The sequence below is a fragment of the Micropterus salmoides genome, unplaced genomic scaffold, assembly GCF_014851395.1.
Source record: "Micropterus salmoides isolate LMB-PRFRI ecotype aquatic unplaced genomic scaffold, ASM1485139v1 Ms_hic_scaffold_16, whole genome shotgun sequence".
NCBI classification, from domain to species: Eukaryota; Metazoa; Chordata; class Actinopteri; order Centrarchiformes; family Centrarchidae; genus Micropterus; species Micropterus salmoides.
The window spans coordinates 10,117,670-10,145,535 of record NW_024040707.1 but is presented as its reverse complement, the minus strand read 5'-3'; the positions used below and the strand labels follow the sequence as shown (position 1 = coordinate 10,145,535).

Sequence of the window (27,866 nt, the reverse complement as noted above, 5' to 3'; positions counted from 1 at the left end):
AGAGGTGGGGATAATTATGATATTAATACGGAGGGGGTTTGAGGGGAAACTTCATTTGTCCCGCTGCCTGCCACGAACACAGAACGGGGTCAATAGCCTCTCTCGCTTTTCCTACTTTAAAGAGGAGGAGAGTGGGATGAGATAATGAAATGACTAGTAAGGCAGGAGGGAATGCTGACGACCTTGTTTCTTCACAGCTATCACTTTCTCCCTCTTACCTTCCTCAGCTTAGGCCACTGTGCTCTAGTCTCTGTCTCACATGAATACATTATTAATATCACCATTCACTGCAGTTACATTTTTCTTATTACATTAGTCCTTCAGAGTATAATGACTCTCTGGAACCACTTGAATAAGTGTTATGTAGGAAAATGAGTTGTCACTGTTGTCCCTGTGATCATTCCAGCACTATTAGACAGTATTTCAGCAATATTAATTTATGGAATAATTCAAAGGTTACTTAATTGGACAGGCAGAGCGATAACTCTGCCTGTTATCACAGTTATCAAAGTGATTAAAGAGAACCTTGAGCAGTGTAGGCTATGTGATGCTGTCCATGGTGCTGAAACCTATGGACTCCGTTCTAACCTTTCTAACTGTTTACCATATCTGAGCACTTATTTGTGGCTGTGTTGATTTATCAGAAATCACCCAGCAAAGATCAATACACCTGGCCAATACTGTTAGCAGTTTGTGTGCAGGGTTCAACACATGTACTCATCATGCCTCAATCCACCACATCTCCAGTCAAGGCAGAGGCCTCTCTCTCTCTCTCTCTTTCTCTAGCTAATTCAATGGGAAAAGTTGAGTAGCTCCTTTGCTGCGGTGATCCGTTATAGGCTGGTGTGCAAGTAGGATACAGTAGCTACAGACCCAGAGCGGACATGCCTGCAGGCTAAAAACAGACAGATGGATTCTTTATAACTACCATAGTCCTCTATTCATTCAGATCAGTTTAGTTACCTCTGTGTTGAGCACTGGGAGACAGGTGCCGGATTCAGAGTGGTTCAGGTGATGTGTGATGACAGAGCAGAGCTGTCAGGTCCAGATTCACATCAGATACGTCCAGACTATGCAAGGCTACATAATGAATATTTCACTGAGATAAATCATGGATGAGTCTAGGCACCGTTCTGTTGATTTCACTGAGAGGGTAGAGAAGCAGGAAAACCTGGGGAGTTTTTGACTGGCTGTCTACAACCTCAGGGCAAATGGAGGCAGTAGAAATATAATTGCCTTTAGCTATGCAGACTGTTGTTTGTATCAAATGGAAATGCACCTCTACAGAGTATGAGATCAAATTTATAGCATATGAATTTGACTCCACCACCTGACTGTTCAACTCAAAACCTCAACACTGGACTGGCAGGAGACGGTGACAGTACAATATATGCAATGTGAGTGTGTCTGTATATCTTTCAGTGTGTGTGCAGGCTTTGCTGCTCTGTTTCTGCACTATGGTGGGAGACCATGGTTCTCTCAGCAGCATGCTGCTGCTGGCAGGCCCCCACTCTCTCTGCCATGAGGAGAACAGCTGCTTCACAAGCATGTCGGGGTGTGAGCCATGTCCCCGTGGCTCCCCTCATCTCCTTCACGTCTCCTCCTCCTTGTGCAGTCACATAGACACAGTGCGTCTGACATTAATTCTCTATCCTCTCTACTTATAAACATTCAACATGCAAAACACTTTTCTTCTAGTCTTCTGAACACTTCTGCTACCCTCTGTTTCCACTCAGAGAGAAAATATAGAGTTTGTTCTAAGTTGGTCTCTGCCCAAAACAGTGACACTGGGGCTTCTGACCTCTAAACAAATTGAAGGTTGCTCTGGTGCTTAATTAATGGCCCCTGCTGGAGCACACTCTCCCCACACAGAGAAAGACAGAAGTTGAGCTAAACCCCAGAGGCACACAGAGCCTCCTCTCCTCCTGGCAGACTGATCTGTTCCTCAGTGCCTGCGACCTTTTCTCTAGGCCCGTCGCCTAGCCCACCAGCACGGCCAATTATCACAAATCCCCCACCGCATTTGTCTTGCCATTTTCACTCTGCGGCCAAAGAGGCATGCGTGGCCATAGACTCATACAGCCTCCTAACCATCCTGAGCCCAGACAGAGAAACAGAGGCCCACAACAGGTATGTGGTGCTTAAATAATTCAGTTATCTTGAAAGGTTAAGGCTCTGCCTGCAAGGCGAATTGACATTCATCTTGCTCCAGAGTTATGCACCCCGTTTTCAGAAGGAACAGCCATCGACATGTTTACATTTTGTGACTTCCAAGATTGTTATTGACACCAATATTTTACATGTTATTCCACTTTTCCTGCTGTCTTTCCACTGACCAGCTCAAAGGAGCAAATAGAGCTGGATGACTAGCCAGAGCAGGAAACACATGTCTGAGTCCTTTGCTGATAATGTGAGCATGTAAGCTTGTTCAAGACTATTGCAACAAACCATTTACCCTCTGTGTTGTACTTCATGAGCTGTCTCTTCGGCAGCCTTTTTGCTCCCTCTCCCATTTAAGACAATAAGAGAGCCCCTGTGCATAGTGTCACCAACAAGGCTTATTTGTGTTCCTGCCCATGTGTCTTTGAAAGCAGAAGAGATCAGTGGCTCCACACTAAGTGTGTTCTGTGCTGTGCCAGTCTCTGTATTCCCACTCATGTCACGCTACAGATCTGCCTGTGTCACTATGCAGGCTCAGGTTGATGGCAGAAGTGTGTACACATCTCCCAGCTTCCCAGAGAACACTGGTCACAGCTAATGACCAGAACTGTCCGATTTGTCCTGCCCTGATTACTCCTCTGAGCCCCAATTAGCCGTGGATGAAGGCTGACATCCCGACACGATCACTTGGACGTGTCATAGAGGGAATGATGAGACAGGGATAGAAAGGATAGAGGTAAAGGGGAAGACAGGGAAAGTGTGTGTTAAAGACAGAGGAGACGAACTAAGGGGAGTCTGTATGAAAGCCCTATTAATATAGGGCCAGAGTCATTCACTTTGCTTTCAGGCAGATATCGATCTCAATTCTCCTTTAACCTGCTACCACTCATCAACATACAAGCCAACAGCTCTGATTGTAATTTCTATAACTGGCAATTTTCATTGTGAAAATCTGTCCATCTGAGGGTGTTAGCTGCATCTGGTCTGAGACATGCTGATTTCTCTGTGGGTTAGGAATAAAGAGACTAAGGACTGTTTGTGGAAAACATATAAGATAAAGATAAAGTACTGGGCAAATGTGGTTGAATCAATTTACTGGTTGAAGTGAATAGTGAATTTCTGAGAGCCCCAAAGGTATTATATCTTGTATAAAAACAATGCCATTTGTTTCCCTAATTGTCAATAACAATCTCTGTTATGAACATTGTTTTCATCTGTGTCTTCCCTTATTTCCCCTTGTTTTCTTTTCCTCATCCCATGGTTCTATCTGTCTTTATTTCTCTGTGCCACTGTGTCTCCCCAGGATTGCTGATCTTTCTCCCCTCTGCAAGTTTTGAGAGAAAATCTCTCTCCTTCTTTTGGCTTGCTCTCATTCTCTCTCAGTAGGGGGCAGTGGAAAAGTAACTACAAGGGCACAAAAAGCCTTCAGAGTCAAACCAGACTTCTTTTAGTCTTTTTTGATCTGGATAGATGTCATATTGAACACACATGCGCACACAGCGTTCAGTGGGATGGCTCTGCTCCTATCTGCTCCCCCATCTCAAAACTCACCCACGCAAACCTAAGAAGACACAGAGGTTGAGAGGAGGAGGAGGGGGGAGGAGGAGGCGAGAGAAAGGAAAATATGGAAGGGTAGGAGAAGAGGAATGGAAGGAGGGAAGGAAACAAGAGTTGGGAAGCGGTGGAGGTGCTTTGAGAATGGGGGATTAGAGTTAGAAGATTAGAGGTAGAAGATGATATCATTCGGTAGAGATGAGCAGGAGCAAACGAGCAGTGCAAATCACCTGACGTTAACGAGCTGCCTCGTAATTTACTGCCGCTGAGTGTATGCTTGAAGCTGGATCTGGATAGGGCTGCATTGTGCAAAGGAGGCATAACGCTTGTCTTTATATTATTTACTGCTCCATCCCAGTTTATATAGGTAGCATCAGAGCAAGCTTCCTTACAAGTATTGGCAGGTTTTAGACAGCCTGAGTGCCCGCTGTGTGGCTCATCCTATCTCTCATGCGTTCTGCAACAGACTCCACTCTCTCGTATCCCAACAGATTTGAAATGTGACAGGCTGTTCCTCATCTCCCTGTAGTGTTTACAATGTTTACCTTCTAATACAGAAACTGTAGCAAAGCAGGAATAGGGAGTTATTTAATTATAATGAAACATTTATTTTCAATGAACTTTCTTGGTATGCTAAAATTCCTTAAACCATTCAGACAAATCCAGCAGGGATTACAACAATTGAGTTAAAATGAACGTGTGTATAAACCTGCATGTTTCAAACTGTTCTCTGGGGGAGGCAGCCTAAGAGAGAGGGGAAGAGAAACAGACTCAGGGAAAAGGATGGCAGAGAGTTGGAGTCTCTCTCTTCTTGTGCTGTTAGGGGTTGAGGGAGGGTGGGGCAGAGGGGGAAATATACATTTCTATTTTAGCCAGAAGCCCAGCAGCAGGAGAGTGACTTTCATTGGCTGGATTCTAAATATTACATGACTTCCTGATGGCAGTGTGCTGTCTGAGGCGCTGTCTGGCCTGGTATTAACCTGTCCGGATAAATCAGCCGTTTACCCAACTCTGTTCCTCTGTCCAAAGAACCATTTCCTCCGTTCTAACCTCATTTTCCCATGACTTCCATTTTTTTTCTGTAACCCTCCAGCTTCACCTATGTCTCATGCACCATTTCTGCCTCTGGACTGCTTGCTATGTTGCAACCCACTTTGTGTGTGTACAGTGTGTATATGTGGAGTTACTCTGTGGTCCTCTGCCAAGGCCCCTAACGTCATATGCAGCCTGGCAGGTGACAAATAGTTTTTTAATTGCTTGCACCAGGAAAATCATTAGTCTCTTCCCTTTCCTTGGTGGGACCAGGCAGGACGTGTGCGCAATAATAATAGCCTCAATCCTGTTTCCCGCTTCCCTTCTGCTATTTTTAGAACAGGTATTTTAAGGGCCCTGTCTGTGTATGCCTACGTGTGTGCGTGTAAATGTACATATGTGTGTGGGTGTGTGTGTACATGCAAGTGTGTGAGGCCACGGTAAGGGTGGGCTAAATTGTCCAGAGGTGCTTTTCCTTGCTTGAAATGGAGGAGAGAGTGTGTTTGTCAACCCTGTTCCTGCCTCATGAGAGTTTTTCTCATTGCTGTTGCTATTCCCCAGCCCCTGGGAGTGTGCTGTTTGTCTCTGTGTATGTGTGTTTTTGTGTGTGTGTACCACTGTGTCTGGCAGGCTCTGGCCTAGGCCATTGTGCTGTAGTGCATTACTGTAGCAATCCACCGACACAGCGGCCAGCCAGATGAAGCCGTCCAGTTTATGGAGCAACCTGCAAACTCCAGCTGCTTTTGGTTGGGATTGTGCTTAGTGGTGAGATATAGTATTGATTTTCTCTCCTCGGTGCCCTTGCCATCCCTGCGTAGATATGCACCAGTGCTCAGCATCCATTCACTGAGAAAGGGGAGAGGGGGGAGAGAGCCGAGAGGATGATGTTTATGTGACGATACTGACCCCATTCGTTCACATGGAAAAGGCGTGGAACGTGAGGCGGCTAGACATCAGAGTGGAATTGAGTTTGCGAGGCTCAGATTGCAAGATGAACTCTAAATTTGATTTCTGTGTTATACAAGCATTTGTTATTATATATCTGGGTGTCTGAGGGTGTTTGTATGTCTGCATCCTTGTATGGATCTATTACATGTGGGGCTTGTGTGGATTTCTGAGTGTGTGTGGATGCATGTGTGCACAATGTTGTGTTAGCAAGCAATCTGGATCTGTGCTGTTGATGTTTGCCTGCATTCCCCCCCCCCTTTTTTTGCCCTTGGTTTTAATCCCAGTGGGAAGCCATGCTCAGCACTGTTCTAAAGCCGTTCACATCCCACTCCCTGCCCTTCCTCCCGCCCTCCTTTTCTCTGACAACATGGCAAAATCTAATACATGGTCAGTCATTATTTGAAACATTTTTGTGGAACCCCTTAGCCCACTGCAGCAGTTAATATAAGCGCCTCATTACACAAAATATTTTATACATAAATAATACAACTTATAAATTATTGTATGAAGAAAATTGATGTGTGACCTTGTGAATTTTAATTCTGGGGCTTATAAAATGTTTAAACAATGAAAACTGTATTGAACATTCTTGACTGTCAGTGTTAACAATACTTTTAGGTGTGAAGTATATCAAACATCACAGTAACTACAGAACTACAGTTTTCGAGTCCCTGTCTGACGCATACACATTCTCTGTCTCTCACACACACACACACACACACACACACACACACACACACACACACACACACACACACACACACACACTCCCTCTCACATGCATTCACAAAACTTCTCTAAACCATTAGACTTTGTGTTAAGTCTTTAACAGCAAAAATGTGATGCAATCAGTATCAACTATATTCTTCTCATTCAGATTCTTCAGTCCCCTTTTCTTTTTTCATGCCCAACGGGGCTAAGGGACTTCTGACAAAGTATATCATTTGTAATGTCTCAGTGAGTTGACTGAGCAATTAAATGTGCGTCCTGTGTGTGAGTTGATGGCAATCCTATGCATCATTATATATAGTTTAAGTGTGCCAGCTTTTAAAATGTTTGCTTCATCTGGTTTTGTCGACAACTGATATCCCTACAAAGATTGAAAAGTTATTTCACTGTGTCCTTAATTTTATTAAAACTAACTGATAAAAAATTGATTGTTATATCCCACTGTATAGCCGGGCATGAACAAATTAATTAATTGTAGCTTCTACCAATAATAATTCAAAGTGAAGGTGATTCGCTCATAAAGACATTTTGAAAATTTCATTATACAGTGTTGTATGGTGTCACATATTTAGGGGGTGGGTAGCGAAACACTACTCTGTGTGTGTGTGTGTGTGTGTGTGTGTGTATGTGTGTATGTGTGTGTGCGCGCGCGTGTGTGTGTGTGTGTATAATCAGACAGTGTTATCCAAGCAAAGCAGCCCTACCCTGGCAGTGCTGAGACTAGGGAGACCCCGTCTCTTTCCAGATTCATCTCTCCAGCTTTGTTTGACTAAGTAGTGCCATGGTGTTGGTGTTGGAGAGGGCTGGAGTGGCAGCAGCAGCAGCAGTGCAGCGTATGCGTGGGTTGCCTGAGCCAGTGAGGCTTGGCACGGAGAGGCAGCATATGTTCATGGCCCACTTCCTTACTCGTCTCCCATGTTTCTCTCTCTCTCATCTCCTCTGTATCTCTCTCTTTCACTAGCTCATTCTTGATAACCCCCACCCCACCCCACCCCCACCCCCCACCCCCGGTCCTAGTATCACCTGTGGGTAACAGCATAGCACAGAGATCAAAGAGCATTGGGGATCCCAGTGTCCCTCAAGGACATCCCACCAGTGTACACGCATACACTCCTCTTTGTCATTTAGTCATCTGGCGTATGATCAGAGAATATTTGGTGTAGCAGGTAAGAAGTTGTGGCTGTTAGGGGGCTCACAGCTTTATTTTTGATGTCTTTCCAAGGGTTGGTCACCAGCACCTTGGCCTGTCTCTGCCCTACATAAAGACTGGCTGTTATCCAAGCCTGTCAGAACTGGGCATTTCTGAATACCACAAACTAACTGGTCAGCAAAGGGTTAACTTTGTTCCAGATAGCCCAACCAGCTGTTTCAGCCTTTCACACCTTCTCTCCTGCTGCCTGCTCTCCTCCCTGCCTCTTGGACCAGTAAATGAACACTCATTTGCAAGTTAGATAAATCCTTTGAATGTATTATTGATGCAAACAAATTAGCCTGTGGGCCCCAGACAATACCTAATGGAGCCTTGGCTTATGGGTGAGGTGGTTTCCAGCGAGGGCACTGTCGGTGTTCCAGGATTGATGCCTGCTCTTCTGCCCCGTAATTATTTCTCCTACAAATTATTCAGCTGTTCTGATGCAGTTTGGGGTTTAAAGCAGTGCTACTTATTGGTGCCTATATGATTCCAGGCCTCAACTCAGCCACAGTCATTAGTTTATTAAAGAAAGAAAAAAAGACACAGGCAATTAGATAACTGGGATAAAGCCACCAAAATGAGGGGATGTGTTATTATTCAAGTTTATGCATGCTGCTCATAATTCACTGGGGTTTATGTTGGTGTTGCTTTTTCAAGGATATTGTCTTATCTTGTTGTACACAGACACATGCACACATTTTAACAGCCTCATATAAGCCTGTTCACGTATTTACAGAGACTGACTCCATTTAACAAATATGCATAGCAACACCGGCAGAATGTGTGTGGCTCACACGTGCAAAGGTGTGGACACATATGGACACATACACACACAGAGAACAAACAAGTGCATGTAATTTATGCAAGCTGGCAATAGGGTTGTAGAGGCAAAGGTTGTAAAACCCAGAGAAGATAAAGTGAGAGAGGAGATGAGAGAAAGAGAGGACTACCATACTGTCCTCAGTGATTAGGACCCAATATTGATCAGAGGAGGGAGGGAAAGGCAGGCTGAGAGGGGGAGGGAAAGAACAGGCCCTAGGGCTTGGGCCCCAACTCTCTGGTGGCCTCTGCTCTGTTCCTCTCCTGCAAGCTGGCCAGGGCCGTTGGGAGATACATCAAAGGATCTTATCCTTCCATCCGTCCCATATGCACACCCACAAATGCACATATTAATGCATGCACACACATTCCTCTGGCCTTTGAAAAACGCACTATTTGATGGCATCATTTCCCCTTTTGTTCCACTGTTAGACATTGTAAATCATAGCTGATATGTTATTGCCAGGGTGTTAGAGAGCCAGGGCCTCCTACTGTCCCATGAAGTACTATTTTGATTGTGTGAGCAATCCTCGTGGCTAGTAGTTACCTGTGTCCATAGGGCATTTTCTTTAACATGATTTCACATTAAAACTTCATACATATTACCTTCCCTTGTCTCCTGACACAGACCTATCAAAAAATGCTTGTAGTCAAACCTATAAATTTGAAATCTTGGCCAGCAAACCTGAATGTACCTGCTGCTTTTGATAGCATCATTAGGTGTGGCCAGCCCTTCAAACACATGACAGAACAAAGATAGTGTCAGTAGTCAAGACCTGCAAGTCTCAGGTAAGGCAGTAATCAGGTAAATGGCTAAAACACACACACACACACACACACACACACACACACACACACACAGCATCAATCAGCTGGTCATGTGTCCATATTCTCTCCCCAGTATTTAGTGTGTGTAGAGGAAGTACTCATTTCTCTGTGTTCTCTCAGGGCCGGACCTGTGTTAATGCATTTTCTCCTCTTACTCCCCCCTCTGCGCCTTCTTCCTGCTTTTCAGCTGACTCTGGGCTTTGGCAGTCTTATTTGCCTTTCAATCCAGATCAATCTCCATCTTATCTACAGCTCCGGAATCATAAAGATTTCATAGGCTCAACCTTGACACTGACAGACATGGGGGGTGGTGAGGGTTTGGTGTAAAGTGCCTGTGGAGGCTTGTTGATGCTGGACTTGAGTGAGTTCGAAGGAAGCGCTGGGAACATCACCCTGTCGAACCCTGCCGCACACTACAAACCCCCGTCCTGCACAGCTGTCGCACTGTCTCAGCAAGAGACACACAGTGTTGCATGTGTTTGTTTGTGTGTGTGTCTATGCACACATATATAAAGTATGTGTCTGGTTTGGTCTGTGTGTATGTGTGTGATGTATTATTCATAAGAAGAAACATTCATCTCAGTGAGACACCTTCAACAATTTGGAGACGTGGTGTGCTTAACGGCTTAATGTAGTTGCTGCAATTTGGCTCTCCTCTGGCTGATTAACACCGGCACTCCAGTCCTCACTGTGCTTTGCCTCACGAAGGATTAGGTGTTATAAGAAACATGGCTTCCAAGGGAGTTGATGAATATTTCCCCAAATTTACCTGACATTTTCTGACTTGAGCGTCTTTCAGAATACCTACTCCTATTCAATTTATGTCTTGCTATTTAGTGGCTATCGGAGCAAAGACATTTTCGAGGCAAAGCAAGAATGACCTTGTATTGCTATGTATAAAATCTGCCCCACTATGTTTAAATAAAGGATACAGACTTTACTTTTTCTCATTTTCCTTTGTCTTTAGTTCTGTCTTTTTGTCCGCACCTACATTTTTATAAAACTGCAGGTCAAACTTTTACTGTGTGTGTATTTGAGTACTGCCGACAGTAGAGCAGTCAGCAAAGTGCCACCTCAGCACCTGTGCTTTAATGATTAATACCATATTGATGGTCTCAATTAATTTCCTATTACACCACCAGAAGGCTGCGGTCGCTCTGTCTCTGTCATGGCCCTGCGCTTGTTTTGGGAAGCCTTTTTGTGGCAGCTGCTGGATGGAGATAGTAAGCTTCTCACTACCTCACACACACACACACACACACACACACACACACACACACACAACACACACAATTTTACAGACAGATGTACCAAACATGCACACAAACTAGTATCTTATGGAAACCCACACACACACTATTACATGCTGCTTTGCTCCTTTCATGCACTTGCACACAGATAAACAAATACAACAAATAAACTCTGTCTTTTTGTTGGATCATTTTTAACGGGGACTTGCTGTGTTTAAGTTACAATGTTCAGCAATGATCAAAAAACTCTTTAGAGCCCCAGAGATTCAGCTACGCCTCTTTGTACAGTGCTCTGCAGCAATTTTACAAACCACTACTCTCACCTGATTGTGTGCCTTTGGTATAGCACAACCCCCTGTGTTTTGCATTTGAACCTGGTGTGATACGCAGCACTGCGTTTTAGGCCGTTTTCTAAAGCCTATGCTTTGGTTGTTGCATAATCCCCTCCCCTGCAGTGCTGTTACATATTTGTAACAGTGTGTAAGAGACTGATTTATTCCCATGATGATCTCTCTCTGAGCTCTGATTTGATAACACATTCCTATGACCTTAACTGTCTGTGGACCTGCTCTATGGATCAACTCGCAGTCAACACTGCCCCTGTAGAGAGGCTGGGGAAATGCTTGTGTTTGTCAATCAGATTGGCAGGCTTCCGATGGTGCACATTCTCTTTCTCTCTCTTCATTACCTTTTCATATCCCATTCACAACTTCTTATCTCTGACCACTCCGTACTTCACCCCATAAACCCCTCTGTCTCTCTTTAATATGCACTGTTAATCTCAACCTCGCCTTTTTATTCTGTCTCACACACAGCCACACACGGTCTTTATTTTTCATTTTTCATGTGGACCCAATACACACCATTGGTTGCTAGGAAACCATTTGAGCATTTTTTTCCCCCCAGGGGCAGACGTTTGATTACCCATTTGTATGGTGTGTGTGTGTGTGTGTGTGTTTGTGTGTAAGTGCATGTGTGTGTGTATGTATGTGTAGAGGCCAGTGTGTATGTCTCCAGAGAGAGGTCTTGCCAAGCTGAGCTCTGGGGCTGCTCCAGTATCCAGCTCAGTAATAATAATGAGCCCCTCACCATGCTTGACAGAGCACACAGGCTCAGCAGTCCTGTGGCCATTGCTGTTGTCATTGTGTGTAAGTCTCCTGATGCATGTGTAGTGTGAGCATATATCTACATATATGTGCATTTATGATCTACTAGTTTGTGCTTGACTGGGTCTGTTTTCTGTTACAACCTCAACAGTTGTAGTTGACAACCGGTGTTATCTATTGTTGTTCAGTGGGCCATTGCAGAAGCTGATAGTGGCCAGGTTGGACTGTCTTGCTGCTGGACACACATCAGTCCTCCCTGTTACTCCCTGTTTAGAAATGCACCAGCACATCTCTCTCCCCTGGCTGCTCCTGTGAAGTCCTGATTCGCTCACAGACACGGGCAGAGGCACATAAATAGCACGCCTTGTCGACTGGCACGGGGAGAAAGACGACGCACACAAACAAATCAGACTCAGCGCTGATATGAAAGGGATCGAGAGCAGATGAGAGGGAGTAGAGAGAGATGGCATTAGCTGTGTTTTCCTCCTCCAAATGAATTGCACTATGCCCTAGGAGGAAGAGATGAAAATGAGAGAGCAAGCAAGTGGAAAAGACTCAGAGAAAGCCAGAGGTTGAGAGGTTATTTTGAGGCAGAAACAAAAGAAAAGAACCATGAAGAGAGAGCACATGGTTAAATCCTCCCTGTGTCTGAGAGAGCTCAATAACTTCTTGTCCCGCTTTTTATTCCAGTGTGACTCAGTGTCACCTGGATGGCCACTGAATATTAGGATCAGTGCCAGGGACTCAGCCAAGGCCATTATGGCAGCCGGATGGGCTCCTGATGGCCTTTTTTCAGCTTGCCCCTGGGCAGCATGGCCTCTCACTTGGGACCACCACAACTAATGGAGAGGGTAGTGTGCTCTGCAAGGGCCTTAGGAAGAATAAGTAGGCTGTAAACTGTGAGTTGAGTTGTGGTAGCTAAAGGGGCTTCAATGCCTCACTGCCCGGCTTACCGCCTGACTTACTGCCTGCCTGCTTGGCATCCAGAATGCTCCTCCATATTCAGGCTCTGAATACTGGCCTTTTGCACTTTTATTGTAATGCATGCAGATGCTTGGCACAGCAACAAACACGCTCCACCTTTTACTGTGCTGCACTGCACAAATAAAATATTTCAAAGCAGGGAGGAGCCACACACAAAAATAGAGGAGCACTCTCTTGCACACTCACTCACAGACATGTAGAAATGCGAAATGCACTCATATATCTGCACAATTACACACACAAGTGCATAAACACGTGCACATATGCAGACACACATACACACAGACTTGCATTCCCCCACCCAGAGTGAAGTAGTTCTGCCCCTCTAAGCTGAGTTATTTAAAGCCCCGCTCTCAACTCCATCGGAGTGATTATGTGCTACTGAATTAAACATCACAGGCCTCAGCCCCTGGCTTCCTTTGGAACACGCTCAAACATGCTGGCCTCTTCCTGTTCCTCAAAAGTTCCAAGTTATGCCTTTCATATCTCCCAGCCAGTACACTAGGTAGTGGAGGTAAAGAGGTGGAGTATAAATCTTCCCTAAATCAGGATCTCCTGCTGTGCCTCTTGCTCCCCATCCCTCTCACAGACCTTGGACGGAGGCAATCGAGGCAATTCACATTAAGAAACCCTCTGTAAACTGGCTCTTACCCCTGGATTGGTACCCACCCTGGGCATCATTTTAGCTTGGCACTCAGGCAGGGTTGTAGTTGGTGGAGAGCCGGGTGCAGTAGAGGGTGAACTGTAGCAGTTAAGTTGAGCATTGACTCCAGACACCCCAATTAGGGTGTCTGTATTCTAAACTGGGAACATTTAAACAAAGAGTTTGTCATAGAGGATCTGGAGAGAGAGGGGGAAGCAGGTTCAGATAGGGGATTGCTCTGCTACCTAGACAGGAGCTTGAGGCTGTTTGCTGCCTTTTTGGGAGGGTTTGACGTGGGGTTTTGTTTACCTCGTGTGTGTGTGTGTGTGTGTGTGTGTGTGTGTGTGTGTGTGTGTGTGTGTGTTTGTATCTGTGTGTGTTCATGTTGTGCATTTGTGTGTCTGTGCTTCTGTGTGTCTGCACGAGGCAAGGCACAAGCCAGCCACCCCCACATTCCAAAACACACCCGTTGGCAGTGAGCGATAAAGGTTCCAAACAAAAGGAAGAAGTCTTGTGCCTTGTGGAGGTGAACTTGCAGCACCACAGAGGCAGTGAAATGAGCAGTGGTGTTTGGGGACAGGCGGGGGAGGTCGGTGTTTAAGAGTGCAACCTCAGTGCCAGAGGCCAGGAGGCTGCCTAATGACTGGCACCCCATGCCATCCATCACTATGCCACTGCCAGGGCAACTGCCCACGCACAGCTGAGAGAGCAAGGCCTTAATAACCCCCCATATACATTCACCACAGCCACCGCATGACCACAGCACACAACATCATCAGACACATGCATACAATATAGTACACAGGTGTTCCATATGCACACAAAACTGCACAGACATATGCAAAGATGCACACCACAACTTCTAATATGCATTGCAAGCACAGACAGCATGAATATGCAGTCAAAATAGCAGATGCACTCACAGCTCATTGCGCTTATCCTGCATGCATACTGATGTGCGTATGCCAACCAACATACAGAAATCTGCCTCTAGACACTCATTCACACGCTATTTATAATTTAATGTAGGCAGACGCAAATACATAAAGGCACAGATACATCCACATACACAAATACACCAACACATGCACCTCCTCTTTGTATTTATGCCTTGATGCTGAATGTTTGTGACAAAACAATTGACTGCTCCTACTTTCATGATATTTTGTATTGAAATGGATATCCCTGTAGCCTGCTAGTTCAATTTTCCCTTGAAGAACTGTCTTATTCCTTTCCTCCTTTGCTTATTTTCCCCATTACTTCCTCAGAGTAAAAGTGGAAAAGGGGGGCTTTTCCCATACCTGAGCCCCTGTCTGCTCTTCTCTTTCCTTCAGTATGACAGGCTTTGAAGCCCCCCATTCCTCAGTGTGGGTTATTTTTTCAGAGTGGTTTCCCCCTGCTCTCCCAGGCTCATCCACGTTGCATGAAGCATCCCCTCTCAATTAAGATCCTTTCATGTTAATGGTGTTCTTATCGCTCCTGTGCACGGGTTGTGAAAGCAAGGCCTGCTATGGTAGAGTACAGCCATGGAGCAGAGCTGCCAGCTTGACAATATAAGAGCTGTTACTCTCATTCTTCTTTCTGTCTTTGTCTCTCTGTCTTTCCACGTGTCTCTATCTGGAACTCTGTCTCTTAATGAGCTATGGTGGGCTGCTGGAGTAGCGGCTACATGGAGGTGTTCCAAGAGAGTGGCTGATTTGTGGCAGGATCACAGAGACTCAACAAGACAGTGGACACAATACTTGACCACTCATACCAGATTCCGCCAAAAGATGTGCTCTGTACTCGAGCCTCAGTTCGTTAAATCTCAGCTGCAGCTCAACATTTACTTTCACTACCACACATTCAGCATAAAGTAGAAGGTCATTGTATCTGTCTCCACTGACATCTAACTTCGTGTGTGTCTTCAGCTCCATTAGCGAAACTCTCTTTCCTTCTCTCCCTCCTTGTCTTTTGGAGTAGAACAGGGTGTATGACTTCAGGACAAGGTAGGCAGTCACTAAGAGATCGTAGGAGCACTAGCTGCCTCTAAGTGCGTGGGTGCAAAAGAAACCTGTTGCCTGGCTACAACAGCACCTTTATCCTCTGGTTGCGATGGCGATGTCCTGCATATCACATATGCATGTGTGTGCTAATGTGTGTGTAAGTGTTGGCACACCAACTTTTTCATGTGTGTTTTGTGCACTGTGTGAATGTGTGGGTGTGCATGGCGGTGTTTTCTTTTCTTTGTGTGAATGCATTTCTTTGTTTTCTGATGTGTTTATGTATATTTGTGTGAGAGAAAGAGTGGTGGAAGGAGGGGCAGGAAGGCGCTCCACCACCCACTCAGCAGGCCTTCCGCCCCCATGGCTGACTCCCCAAGACTCTGCTAGTAATTAGCTCAACATCTATCCATCTGTTCTAGGGAGGCACAGTAACCATTAAGACAACACAGCAACATCAAAATGCTGGCTGGAGACATGCTACATTTTACATGATATGTTCATGCTTTAAGAGGCCTTAACATGAAAATGGTTGAAACACATGCTTACAGGTATTGCCAACATGTTGACACATATGTATTTATGGGCTCAAGCACACATACACACATAGTAAACAAACATATACATAGAGATACAAACAGCTTCACATCCTCACCTTCATGCACACCACAGGTTCCTGCAACTGTATCCCAGTCTTCCCTTCCACTGCGGAAGTGAGGCTGGAATGTTGCCCTGAGACCCGCCTGGGAAACAAGTGAAAAAACAACCAAAAGACTACATTACACAATTAATCACTAAGTTAATGAGATCTCATTTTCTCTGGAAAATAGTATCCAAGAAAAAAAGTTCCCCCTCATCCTTTTCCCCCCTACTACTGGAGAACCAACTCCTGATATTACACTGTGGAAAAAGAAAGCAGCCAGCAGGAAATTAAATTAAATTACCATCCTGATAGATTTATGTGACGCTTTACATTTTCATTGTGTTGTTTTCCTCTTAGAGAGGAGGTGGGCCTAAGTTGGGAGAGAACTGTAAAATTTGTTGTAAAGTAAAAAGAGAGAAAGAAGCAAAACATGATTTGAGGGAAAAAGAGTGTGAAAGATCCAGACAGACAGATTGCAGAATCCTAATAGTAAAGCACAGCGACACATATTACTTGTGTTTGGATGAGCTGTAAGGCTGCCACATGGTCTCTTCCTTTGTGGTTAGTGTGTATGTGTGTGCGTGCGTATTTGTGTAGCTATGTGTGAAAAGGTAGGAAACAGCTGGGTGTGTGGGTGTTGGAAGGAGGAGATTGTGCGTATCCATGTGTATGATTGTGCACAGCTAACTCTTGTGTGTCTTAGGAGTACATGTGTCTGTTGTGTGTCAGTATGCTAATGAATTTGTCCTTGCTCAGTCTGTTTGTGTGTGTGTGTGTGTGTGTGTGTGTGTGTGTGTGTGTGGGTGTGGGTGCAAACTAATGTTTGAGCTGTGTGTCTATGCATATTCACTCCCACCTGCACTCATACATCCACATACATTTATGTACGCTCATAACTGAATGAAGCTGTCTACATTTGGCGCTCTCATTCCAAGAAAAGATTGAGGGCATCTCTTAGCTATTGACACAGCTGGTGATGCCATCTGGGGGCATTACACACCGCCCTGTGCCATCTCCATCCAAACAGGGCAGCAGTCATCGTCTAGTGTCCATACCAATGACAGGGGACAAGGAAAGCTGTGAGATAACACACTGCAATGTCCAGCTCCAGCTCCTGGTGGAAGTGGTAGAGCGCGGTCATCTGTCCTCCTAAAACTACTTTACATACAACTTGTTGCTGTTCCACCACTGGAGCAGTGGTTGCCCAGACACATTGAGATGGTGGTAGCTGTTGGTTCGTTTGGGATGTTTTTTCAAATAAGCAATTGTTTCTTTGGATCTGTGTGCCCCCAACCACACCCCTGTCTGAGAAGGAGAGAGGGAGAGGGGGGATGTAGTCGTAGATTAATGGCACACGCTGAGAGGGAGCACAGACCTACAGTAGCAGCGCTTGATTTATTTGCCACTTAGTACTGATGAAGCTTCAAACTGCAGTCACACACATGTTGTCACAGCATTTTTCTCTATCAAGGGATTTGGTTTGTCAATTCTTGCATCTTGTTTAGCTGCAAGTGCATGCAGTCATGTAGTGTGATTTTGTGCATGTTTTTACCTTTGTTTATTCATACATCTGATGACAATTATTCTTCTGTATACTGTATACTGGCTTAATATGTCTGTGGGTCACTTATAATCAGTGCAGCTTCTATTTGTATTTGTATGTATTTGTAAGTGTCAGTGTTGGGATATCTTACTATATTTGTGTGTTAAGTTTGTGTGGGCTTAGTGGCAGTCAGATGTTTATAATAAATTGGAAGCGATAAGCACTGAAAGGGGAACATTCCTTGTGTGAGTCTTTGCCATGCTCAGTAATCAAAGCTTTTCATGATTACAGAAGCAAATTGATGTTACTCACACCAGCACAACATTCCTTTAAACGCTACCTATTATTCATAAGCTGTCAATTTAGGGAATTTGCAGAGGTAACCCAGTAACAATTTGCAGGCGGCAAATTGTTGAGTTTTGACTTGGTAAATACAGGCAGAGTTAATTGAGGGCATCAACTCACCATGTGGGAGGACTTGACAAAATGCCATAAGTGTGTTACATGAATACACATTGTAATTACCACACATATGCACATACAAATATACACATAAATGAGCACACACACACACACACACACACACACGTTTGGAGATGCAGATATACAGATAATGAGTGAGATTATTGCAGATTTCTGATCCCAGATCTGTTCTGCTCCCTGGCTGTCTTTTGGGTTGTGCATTTACTCTTGTTCTTGGGCCATGTTGTGTGTGTGTGTGTGTGTGTGTGTGTGTGTGTGTGTGTGTGTGTGTGTGTGTGTGTGTGTGTGTGTGTGTGTGTGTAAGGGTTACCTTACCTTTCCTCCCAGCTGAGCCACTGTATCTATGTGTCACTACCACTCATTGCTGTTGTACCCTCAACAAACCATGCTCTTAGACAGACTATCCATAATGTCATTTCATCTAACCTCCCCCTCCCTCTGTGTTCCCCACAGAACCCCGATATTGTGCTTGTCCACTATTTGAATGTTCCAGCCATTGAGGATTGTGGGAAACCATGTGGTCCGATCCTGTGCTCCATCAATACAGACAAGAAGGAGTGGGCCAAGTGGACCAAGGAGGAGCTGATTGGCCAGCTCAAGCCCATGTGTGAGTATTTGAATTATCCCATTGAGACTATGCATTCATCAATTCTTGTCACCCCAGTCTCAACTTGTATTCATAGCCTTTAATATAAACAGTTGTCTCCTCTAAAAAGGCCTTAATAGTCTTTACATGTCTGCTTACATGGACTAAACATTGTGGGGGTTGTTTTTGTCCGAGGATGTGGTGTCTAGTCCTATTTGCTGATAGCTGGTACACTAAGTGCCCTCAGCACCTCAGTCAGAGAGCATCTTCAGCCAGTGTTCCTAGCTGGAGCCGTCTGCTAGATATGGGTCAAAGTTCAGCTCCTCTAGACCTCTGGCACCACTCTGGCCAGGCTGAGAGTGCTCCTCCTCTCTAGCCCAAGAAGGAAGTCAAGTCAGGGGAGGGCAGCAAGCTGGTTATTGATTCATGTAAGTGCGTGGGAGCAAGAATGTCTGACTCACCAGAAATCCCCACCTCCACCTCTTCGCCGGCCGTCTCTGTCTCTCTCCTCCCTCAATGGACTGATCGCTGTTGTTATCAGCTTTACTAATGCTCTGTGAGATGCACTGTGTGTTTTTAGATCTGCCCAAGATTGAGGCAATGTTTTGGAAAAAGTCAGGGTTTGTCTGATGATGATTATAGCTAAATGGGGACCTTGTGGGGCATTGAAAATCTTTCAGGGAGCTGTTAAGATACCTTTAACAACCAGACTGTGATTAGGGTGTGTCTGGCAGGGGCCAGCACGGCTGTGACTGATATTCCGATGGCCAATTATTGGTGATGTGGCCAGGTAAAGAGGAATGTGTCAGCAGCTTTACAAGCACACACGCATGCTGGCTGCATACTGACAAGACAGTCTGGACCAACATCACTGAGGTCTTGGCTCTATTGTTATCCTCCTCACTGCTCTGCTTGCTGTCAGTTTTAGGACATATTTTAACATAAAGCTTTACCTCAGGACAGCCACTGAACAACAACGGTCTACTGTATTCATTATGTCTGTGGCTTAATGTAAAAACCAAGCACCATTTGCAGTAATGCGTAAAGTCATTAACTTTGGGAGTTGCTGGGCCAAAGAGGGTGAGTGTGAAATGCCTTCTAGCTGCCAGGCTACATGAGGGGGCTTCATAAAGAGCAAATATCCCTCTCCTGCTTGCTTTCTTTGCTTTCTATCTTTCTTCTCATATCTATCCCTCTCTCTTTCTCCTGGACCAGCCAGCATCTCAACACAAGCTCAGTGATGAAGCAACATTGCCATCTAGTGGTCCTGTGAGACAGCAAACCCCTATCTCAGTGTAGGGAGCAAAGACATGCAATGAAGTCGTGCTGGATTATCCATTATTTAATCTTTAATTATACATTAGCACTTAACATACAGTACATTTTTCCCAGACCGACCTATTTTTTCAAAAATGCAACTTGCATCTAGTAGTAGATAAAGTATGTTATTTAGCATTGAAAAGGAATGTTATAATATGCAGGCAGCACTATGTATAGCAGGGTGATTGCAGGAGTGTACAGTATGTATGACTCTGGGTCATATATGGTATGTGTGTCTATATGTTAGGAAATTATTCTTGTATAATGATGATGGTTCCTATTTCACAAGCTGATTTTTGTCAGCACACTAACCCCTTAGTTTAAAATCAAATAGTTATTTTTCCAGAACATTGTCAACTTTTGCAATATAATTGCCCTCTTCCGTCTTGCTCTTCCCTTTTGTTATTCTCTTCACGATATTTCAGCGCAAACCATTTGACACCTCTAATGATACAAAAAAACAACAAAGTAAAAGTGTGGATTTCATGGATCAGTTGAGCTTATTCTGTCTCCCCACGACAAAAACACACACACACACAGTTGTGCTCTCAGTCACAAAAACTTTCACATGCATGGATGCTCACACACAGCAGTTCAAATATAAGCCCTGTGAAACATGGCCTTGTCTGACCTCTTCCTCCTTATAACCCTGCGGTTTTTGATGAGAAGGAGAAGATGAAAGGGGATAAGGGCGGGGGGCGGTTGAGAGAGTGGCAGCATCACTACTCAGTCACGGTAGAGTTCCATAGACAAGGCAGCCAGCTTGATCCACTCTTTTGGCCTAATGCTATAAACACGCAGCACTCTTTCTAGCTTTGCCCCTGGCCTGCTGACAGACAGCGCATGAGCTGCTTTAACAGACACTCAGACAGACAGAAGGCCTGTCTCCAGGCTAGACAGACAGGGGCAGAGAAGAACAGACCGGGGCAAGACAGACAGAGCTGGCCATCATGTAAACTATTGTAATCCACTGTCCCATATAGTGCCCAATGGTGCAGAGGCTACCAGATGGGATGTGCGTGTGTCCTACAGATCAACTGTGTTCGTCATTAGGGCTGTGTGATGCTACTCATGACAGGATGCAGTCATCAGGATGATGCGACTGGGTTGCTGTTTGGTGCCTCTGCTGTCGCTGCCACTGGGATTAAACCTAGTGGCACTGCTCCTGTCATGTCTGCTTTGGAACATAACCCTCAGAGAGAAGAGCAGACAGGCAGACACGGTGGTAACTGTACGTCAACAACCCAGAGCCTCCGGGGGTGATGCCCGTCTAGATGAATAGGGCTGTGGCAATTCTGGCATGAGGGATCAGGGCAGAGGGGAGACAAGATTGTTTGGACAAATAGGGATGGCACTACATGGTGGATGTAAGCTGTTGTATTAGGCTCTCACTCTTGCTCTGTCGCCCTCTTTGAGTCAGATCAGCCGAACGGATGCTGTCCTGTCCTGCAGACCCCTGCTGGCTTTGTCACAGTAGGGGATTCATGACAGCATTTTTAGTATGCCTATGGCCCTATTATCTCCCTGTCAGTAATATTAGCATCAGCTCATTTGTACTGTTTGCATTACACACTGTCAGGAGGTGAATGGCGAGTCAAGCCACACTGTCTAATGGGCTCTCCAGACAGACACAATTATTTGTGCAGTAATTATAATGACATTAGATGAAACTTTCCTGTCACCTTTGGTGTCCACTCTTTTTTTCTGCTCAAGTCACTCAGGATTAATGGCAGAATAAATCTGACTTCATAATAGATCAAAATGAATCCTGTTTACGTTTCAATAACCTGCCACAGTGAATTGTCTGTGGAGTGTATGATCTAGCGTGATCACAGCAGTTCTACTGACATCTGCTGGTGACCAGCCTGTAATCTGCCAAAGGATCTTAAAGCTTTCAAGTTAGATTCTTATCACAGTCACCCAATCATGTTTCTCAGATTTTTTTTACTTCGCTTTAACTAGCTCTGTCTTTAATCTGCATTACCCTCTCCCTCTTACTCTATTTCCATCTCCTTATATCTCATATGCAAACAGACATACTGAGCAAATTCTCACTGTTTTTCATACATGCTCTAAACCTTACTCTCTCTTTATATACAGTATCTCTCTCTCTTGCATATCTAACCAAAGGATATACTTAAGTGTAGGGAACTTGAATTAAAGCAGGCTTGATTTTGTTTGACAGTCTAAATATGCTTCACTTCTGAAATATTACCTTTTTTCCCGGTTGAGAGCCTGAGCACTGCAGCACTCAGTGGTGTCTCCTACCACCTTACAGCCACTAAAACCACTATCTGTCTCATCAAAAGTGGTGGCTGGTTGGCAAATGGAGCGATGAAAAGTATTAGGAGTTGCTAGCGAGGTGTGACTGAGGCAGGGAGTGGAGCTTTACAGGAGAAAGCCTCTCTTTTTCCCTTGGTGCAAAGGCAGATCCAGCAGCAGCAGCAGCAGCTAGGTGATGTTCCTCCCTAGAGGCTTTCCCTGGCAGAACAAAGTCATAGGTGAAGCTAAGGGTGTAAGGTGGAAGTATCGGACTTGCTGTCACCTTCATCAGCACTCATACAGTGGAGGCCACAGAGTAGCAACAGACATTGACACATGGGAGGGAATGAGGCACAATAGAGAATGAGAAGTGCAGTATAGAAGGCTTGACATTACAGTGAAGGGAGACTAGAAAAAAAATAACTGTTCAATTCTGGACTAAGGAAACAGAGATGGGGAAGGCATGATGGAGAGCATGGTACTTAACCATGATCAGAACTAAAGGTAACGCTAATTCAGCTATTATACCATTTTACCATAGGGCAGTCAATGGGTTGTTTGTTTCACTTCAGAAAGAAACAGAAATAGTAATTTCTCTATCGTGCTTTGGTGACTTTTAGAGAGGTGGCCAGTGAGCAGCGGGATGTGTACTTGCAGATAGACAGGGAGGGCAGAGGGTGGGGCGGGGGGTTGGCATGGCTGGTGGTCTGTTGGGCTGGCTGACATCTCTGTCTCCTCCTCTCTCCCGGCAGTTCATGGCATCAAGTGGACTTGCAGCAATGGGAACAGCAGCTCTGGCTTCTCAGTGGAGCAGCTAGTGCAACAGATTCTGGACAGCCACCAAACTAAGCCACCTCCCCGGACTCACAACTGCCTGTGCACGGGCACCCTGGGTAAGGGCTAGTGGGTGGGGTGGAGTTTGTTCTCAAGAGAGAACTGTAAAATTCAGCAAGAAAAACAAAAAGGCCATAAAGATACTGTTTGTTATGTGGTAGATCAGAGACGGTGGTTGAGGTCTTTTATTGGTAGGTGATTGATGGCGAAATTGAGTTTCAGGGTTATTGGCTTATAATTTTTGTTTACTGATAACTGTGTCAGGGCCATATCTGAAATAGCCCAGCTGTTCAATCATATATTTTAGCTGTGTAATTTCACTATAGGCTGTCACTCAGAAAAAAAGAATGTAGAGCACAAAGTTCTAAAGCAAATTACTCTGGATAACCTCAGATGCATTTTTATTTCGGATGACTTAATGTAACAATCCATGCAAAACTTCCATTCCCTCACTATATACAAAAAAAGAGGCAAGTTTTATCATCCCAAGGAGAACATCGTCTTTCACAAACTAAATAAATATACGAAAACAAAGAAATCATCCATCCTTGTCCCTGTCCTAATGTATACAGAAATCAATAGTATGTATATGTCTTTACTTCTTCCTCTTTCTGCAACCCCCTTACCCATCCAAATCCCCAACCTCTTTGCTTTGTTTGTTCTTATATAGGTGCAGGGAGCAGTGTGCACCACAAATGCAACAGCGCCAAACACCGCATCATCTCCCCCAAGGTGGACCCCCGCTCAGGGGGCTACAGCAGTTCTCACTCTGAGGTACAAAACAACGATGTGTCAGAGGGGAAAACAGAGCACAGTGCCCATGGCGGAGGGAAAAGCTCTGGGGGAGGTGGTGGAGGGGGCAGTGCCAGGGAGAAACGCAATGGCAAAGTCCACAAGCCTGTCCTCCTGCACCAGAACAGCACAGAGGTGTCGTCCACCAACCAGGTTGAGGTCCCTGACACCACACAGAACTCCCCCGTCTCCATCAGCAGCGGCCTCAATAGCGATCCAGACATGGCTGACAGCCCTGTGGTGACAGGGATGAGCCACGTGGCCTCTGTCATGTCTGGCCTGTCCCAGAGTGTCTTTATGTCTGAGGTCACTGGAGACCCTGTCTACAGCATGTCTCCTACTGGGGGTTCCAACAGTCACCTGATGGGTACAGATGCGACCTCACAGGGCTTGGTGCTGTCTGTGACCTCTGATCGTCACAAATTTGCCTTCCCCAGTGCCGGAGTCGGGGATCCTGGGACTACTGCAGGAGGAGACAGTCTGTCCATGCTGTCTACAGCTGGGGTGTCTGAAGAACTAGTGCTCTCTAGCAGTCTGGACTCTGGAACCATCAAGATGCCAGAGACCAACATGAACTTTGACCCCGACTGCTTCCTGAACAATCCCAAACAGGGCCAGACCTATGGAGGTAGTGCAATGAAGACAGAAGGCAACTCTTCCTCAAACTCATGTTCCTCTGGTGGCAGCAGTAGCACCAACGGCAATCTGCAGCGCTCCCCCACCATGTCGGACAATGGCTACACCTTCAGCTCAGCTTTGGTAAAGAATATCAAGACAGAAGATACATCCTTTGAGCAGCAGCTGGCCAAGGAGAGTGGCTATCAGGTGGGGGCAGTAGTAAACTGTGGCAGCGGGGTGTCTGTGTCATCTGGTGCTGGTTCAGGCCAGGGCAGCCTTACTCTGACCCCTGCAGGCTCCCTGCTTCCTTCTGGTGGGGGTCTGAGTCCCAGCACCACCCTGGAGCAGATGGATTTCAGTGCCATTGATGCCAAGCAGGACTTTACCTCCAGTGCTGCCACAGTGAGCTATGGTCAGGCCATGTCCAGTCCTCACATGCAACATCAGAATCGTTCACCCAGCTTCTTCCTCCAAGATGCCTCTCAGACAGGCCATGCTCAGCAGGGGAGGCCCAGCATGGGCCATAAAACACATTTGATGGAGCACAACTCCCATGACTCTGGAGGTTACATGGGCCTGCAGGTGGTGAAGACGGACTCCCCTGGCAGCAACGGCCATCTCCACCACCACCACCAGGCTCACCAGACCCAGCATAGGGCCAACTGTAATGGAGGCTCACCCACAGAGGGGTCTGGCCAGGCAGGCTCTCTCCAGCTGCTACAGTACCAGGGGACCTATCCGGGGCTGGGCACTGAGCACGAGGAGGTTGTGGGCCTAGAGCAAACAGGCAGTGTGAGTTCAGCTCAGGCTGGAGCCACTGAGAATGGAGCTGAGAATTTAATCAAGCCAGTAGAGCACATTCAGGCCTGTGGGGCAGGAAATGGAGAGGGAGGTGGCGCAGAGCACTACCTGCAACAGGCCTCAGATGGTGGTGGAGGAGGGACCGGAGGTGCAGGAGAAGGGGTACCAATTCATAATGGAAATAACAATGTTGATGGAAGCAACCGCTCCCAGCCGCAGCAACAGCTACAGCCTCTCCTCCAAGGCACAAACATGGTCCAGGGACTCTACAATGCTGTCGGAACCCACCAAGGCCTAGGTGGAGCGGCCAGTAATGGAGGAGCAGGAGGGACTGGCATGGAGATCAGTCTGGATCACTTTGACATCTCTTTTGGGAACCAGTTTTCTGATCTCATTAATGACTTCATCTCAGTGGATGGAAGTGGAACCACCATGTCAGCTGGAGGGGCCCTATATGCTCACCAGCTAGTCACATCCCACAACTCTGATAGTCAGAATACAGCTGGTGCCCCCCCCCAGCAAGGCCAGGAAGATGGAGGGGCCAGGGGCTCTGGCTACAACCCCTCAGAGCTCTGCCTTCAACCCTGCTGCAGTCCCCAGTCTCTGAGTGGAGGGGCTGGAGCAGGGGGAAACACAGGAGAGGCAGGCTCATTGTCATACATGAATGTAGCGGAGGTGGTTTCTGCAGCTGTAGCCCAGGGGGCTCTGGGGATGCTTCAGGCCACAGGGCGGCTCTTCATGGTTACTGACTACTCCCCTGAGTGGTCCTATCCTGAGGTGAGTGACAGGGCTTTTTTATTTTTTCACAAATATTTTTTTTAGCCATCATTCTTTTTGGTTGTAATATTTTATGTACCAGCTTAATTGCTGAGGCATTGGGTCGTAACAACTTCACGCGACACATTTCAAGTCAAATCTGCATTTCGAACTAGAGCAGTCCACAAGGTTTTAAATAGGTTCACTGTGGCCCACTTACCTAAAGTACTTATTTTTAATAATAATAATAATAAATATAAAATAATAATCAGTTATTAGTAAATAATGTATACATAAAGGGTGGCCATGGTGCAGTGTGTAAGACTTTGGTGGGCGGATCGATTCCCACTGCGACACATCCACAAATGTCTCCCTGAGCGAAACACTTTACCCCTAGTTGGTCCAGAGGTTTGCAACCTCTGACATATATAGCTTTGGATAAAAACGTCAGCTAAAATGAGTAAATGTTAATAAAACAAAGGTGAATGATTCCAAATAAAGGTGATTAACGACTGAACTGAACTGTCCTTGAATATCCATTAGATTCATTAGATTGTCAAGATTGTTTGTGTTTAATGGACAGTTCAGGTACCCTCACCATTTTGACAGGGTTGTTTAGGTAATGTACTGCTAGATCTCTGACAGCCAGACATAAACTGTTCTTCTGCTATAAAAACTGCCATAATTGGAAGCTTTCGTCTTTAATAAAAAATAAAGAAGGAAAGTAAAGAAAATGGAAAGGGGCATGCATGTGAAAGATTAACTAGAGATACATTTTCAGGTTACCAATGGAAATGCTTTTGTATTCATGACTGTGATGAGAGACTCTTTCCATTGTTGTGGTGACAGTACAGCCAAGACAGAGTGGTGTGATTATATAATATGTATATTATTACCAGATGAGCACAGCATTAATGTTGAGGACTCAGCAGGTCAGCAAATCTTTTAGTAGCCAGAGTTTTGAATTTGAAAAATATACCACCAGTCAGAGGGAGCTACTGGAGGAAGTGCCCTTAAGCCATTAAGCATAATGGCATGCTGGTGTGTCTTTGGATAAATCTGGATAATTTAGCATCAGCTGAATGCTTGAAATATAAATGTAACATAAAACATATGAGAGACGTTATGCATGAAGAACAATGGTTGCAAGTTTGATATCTAAAATAATTTCACTGAAATATTTTACCATAATTATGTAGACCTTAATATATTGTGCATCAAATCCCCACTTTTCACCACTCTGTGTAATGCAGTTTTTGTTGGCATTACAATTATGCTGTCGGCAGTAATACACTCCTCCAACCTCTGGAGGGTAGCACAACATTTTAATGTCAGTGTTGGTTGTATTGTAGGAAAGCGGGTGTAGTGATAGTAGGTGCGTTCGAGATGACGGCGGCTGACTTTCACCGACTTGATAGTCTAACGTGAGCTGCAGGTGACTGCAGGGGCGGGGAATAAAAACGGCCGTCAAGTCGGACACATTCTACCAGCGTGAGCTTACAGTGAGCTGAGATCAATGACTGATCTCGCGGCATTTTTAAAGAAAAATGCCGCGAGACCAGGCAAAAGTGTGGTTCCAACTTGGTGCAACCGTGGAAAAGCAACTGCGGCCGCCGGACTCGGCGCCTGCAGCCGCCTTGCTCCCGCGAGGTTTTAATGTCATGTGAAATGCTGACGTTGGTCGGACACAATTTATAACCAGCATGCCTTATTTTAAGTCCAGCATGCATCACATAAGTCAGCGCTGGCAGCGCTGCACGAAGTCAACGCACTGCATGTTGTCTGTATGTTATCCACATGATGGCAGCAGAGATCAGTATAAGGGAGTTGTTTTCTTTTCCTTGGTGTCTTTCTTATCTTTGCACTGTAGGTGGCAGGGTACAACAAATAATGTAATCTTGGTGCCATTCTTGTCTTTGCACTCTAGGTGGCAGGGTACAACAAGTAATGTACTTTAACCTGTCTTTGCAGGTGTGTTATGAGTTTGTTTTAGCCATATGT

The 27,866-nt window shown here is 45.4% G+C and overlaps 1 protein-coding gene across 8 annotated transcripts in view; it reads left to right on the top strand.

Annotated features, from left to right (window-relative positions):
• camta1a (calmodulin binding transcription activator 1a) overlaps window positions 1-27,866 on the top strand; it is a 283,748-nt gene that overhangs the window by 226,500 nt on the left and 29,382 nt on the right. For 6 of the 8 annotated variants that reach the window (XM_038722937.1, XM_038722936.1, XM_038722935.1 and 3 more), the window contains 3 exons: window positions 18,350-18,503; window positions 22,817-22,957; window positions 23,569-25,886. In XM_038722937.1, coding sequence (XP_038578865.1) covers window positions 18,350-18,503; window positions 22,817-22,957; window positions 23,569-25,886 — 2,613 coding nt within the window. The remainder of the gene's footprint in view (window positions 1-18,349; window positions 18,504-22,816; window positions 22,958-23,568; window positions 25,887-27,866) is intronic. The other 2 variants (XM_038722942.1, XM_038722939.1) reach the window with 1 other exon arrangement.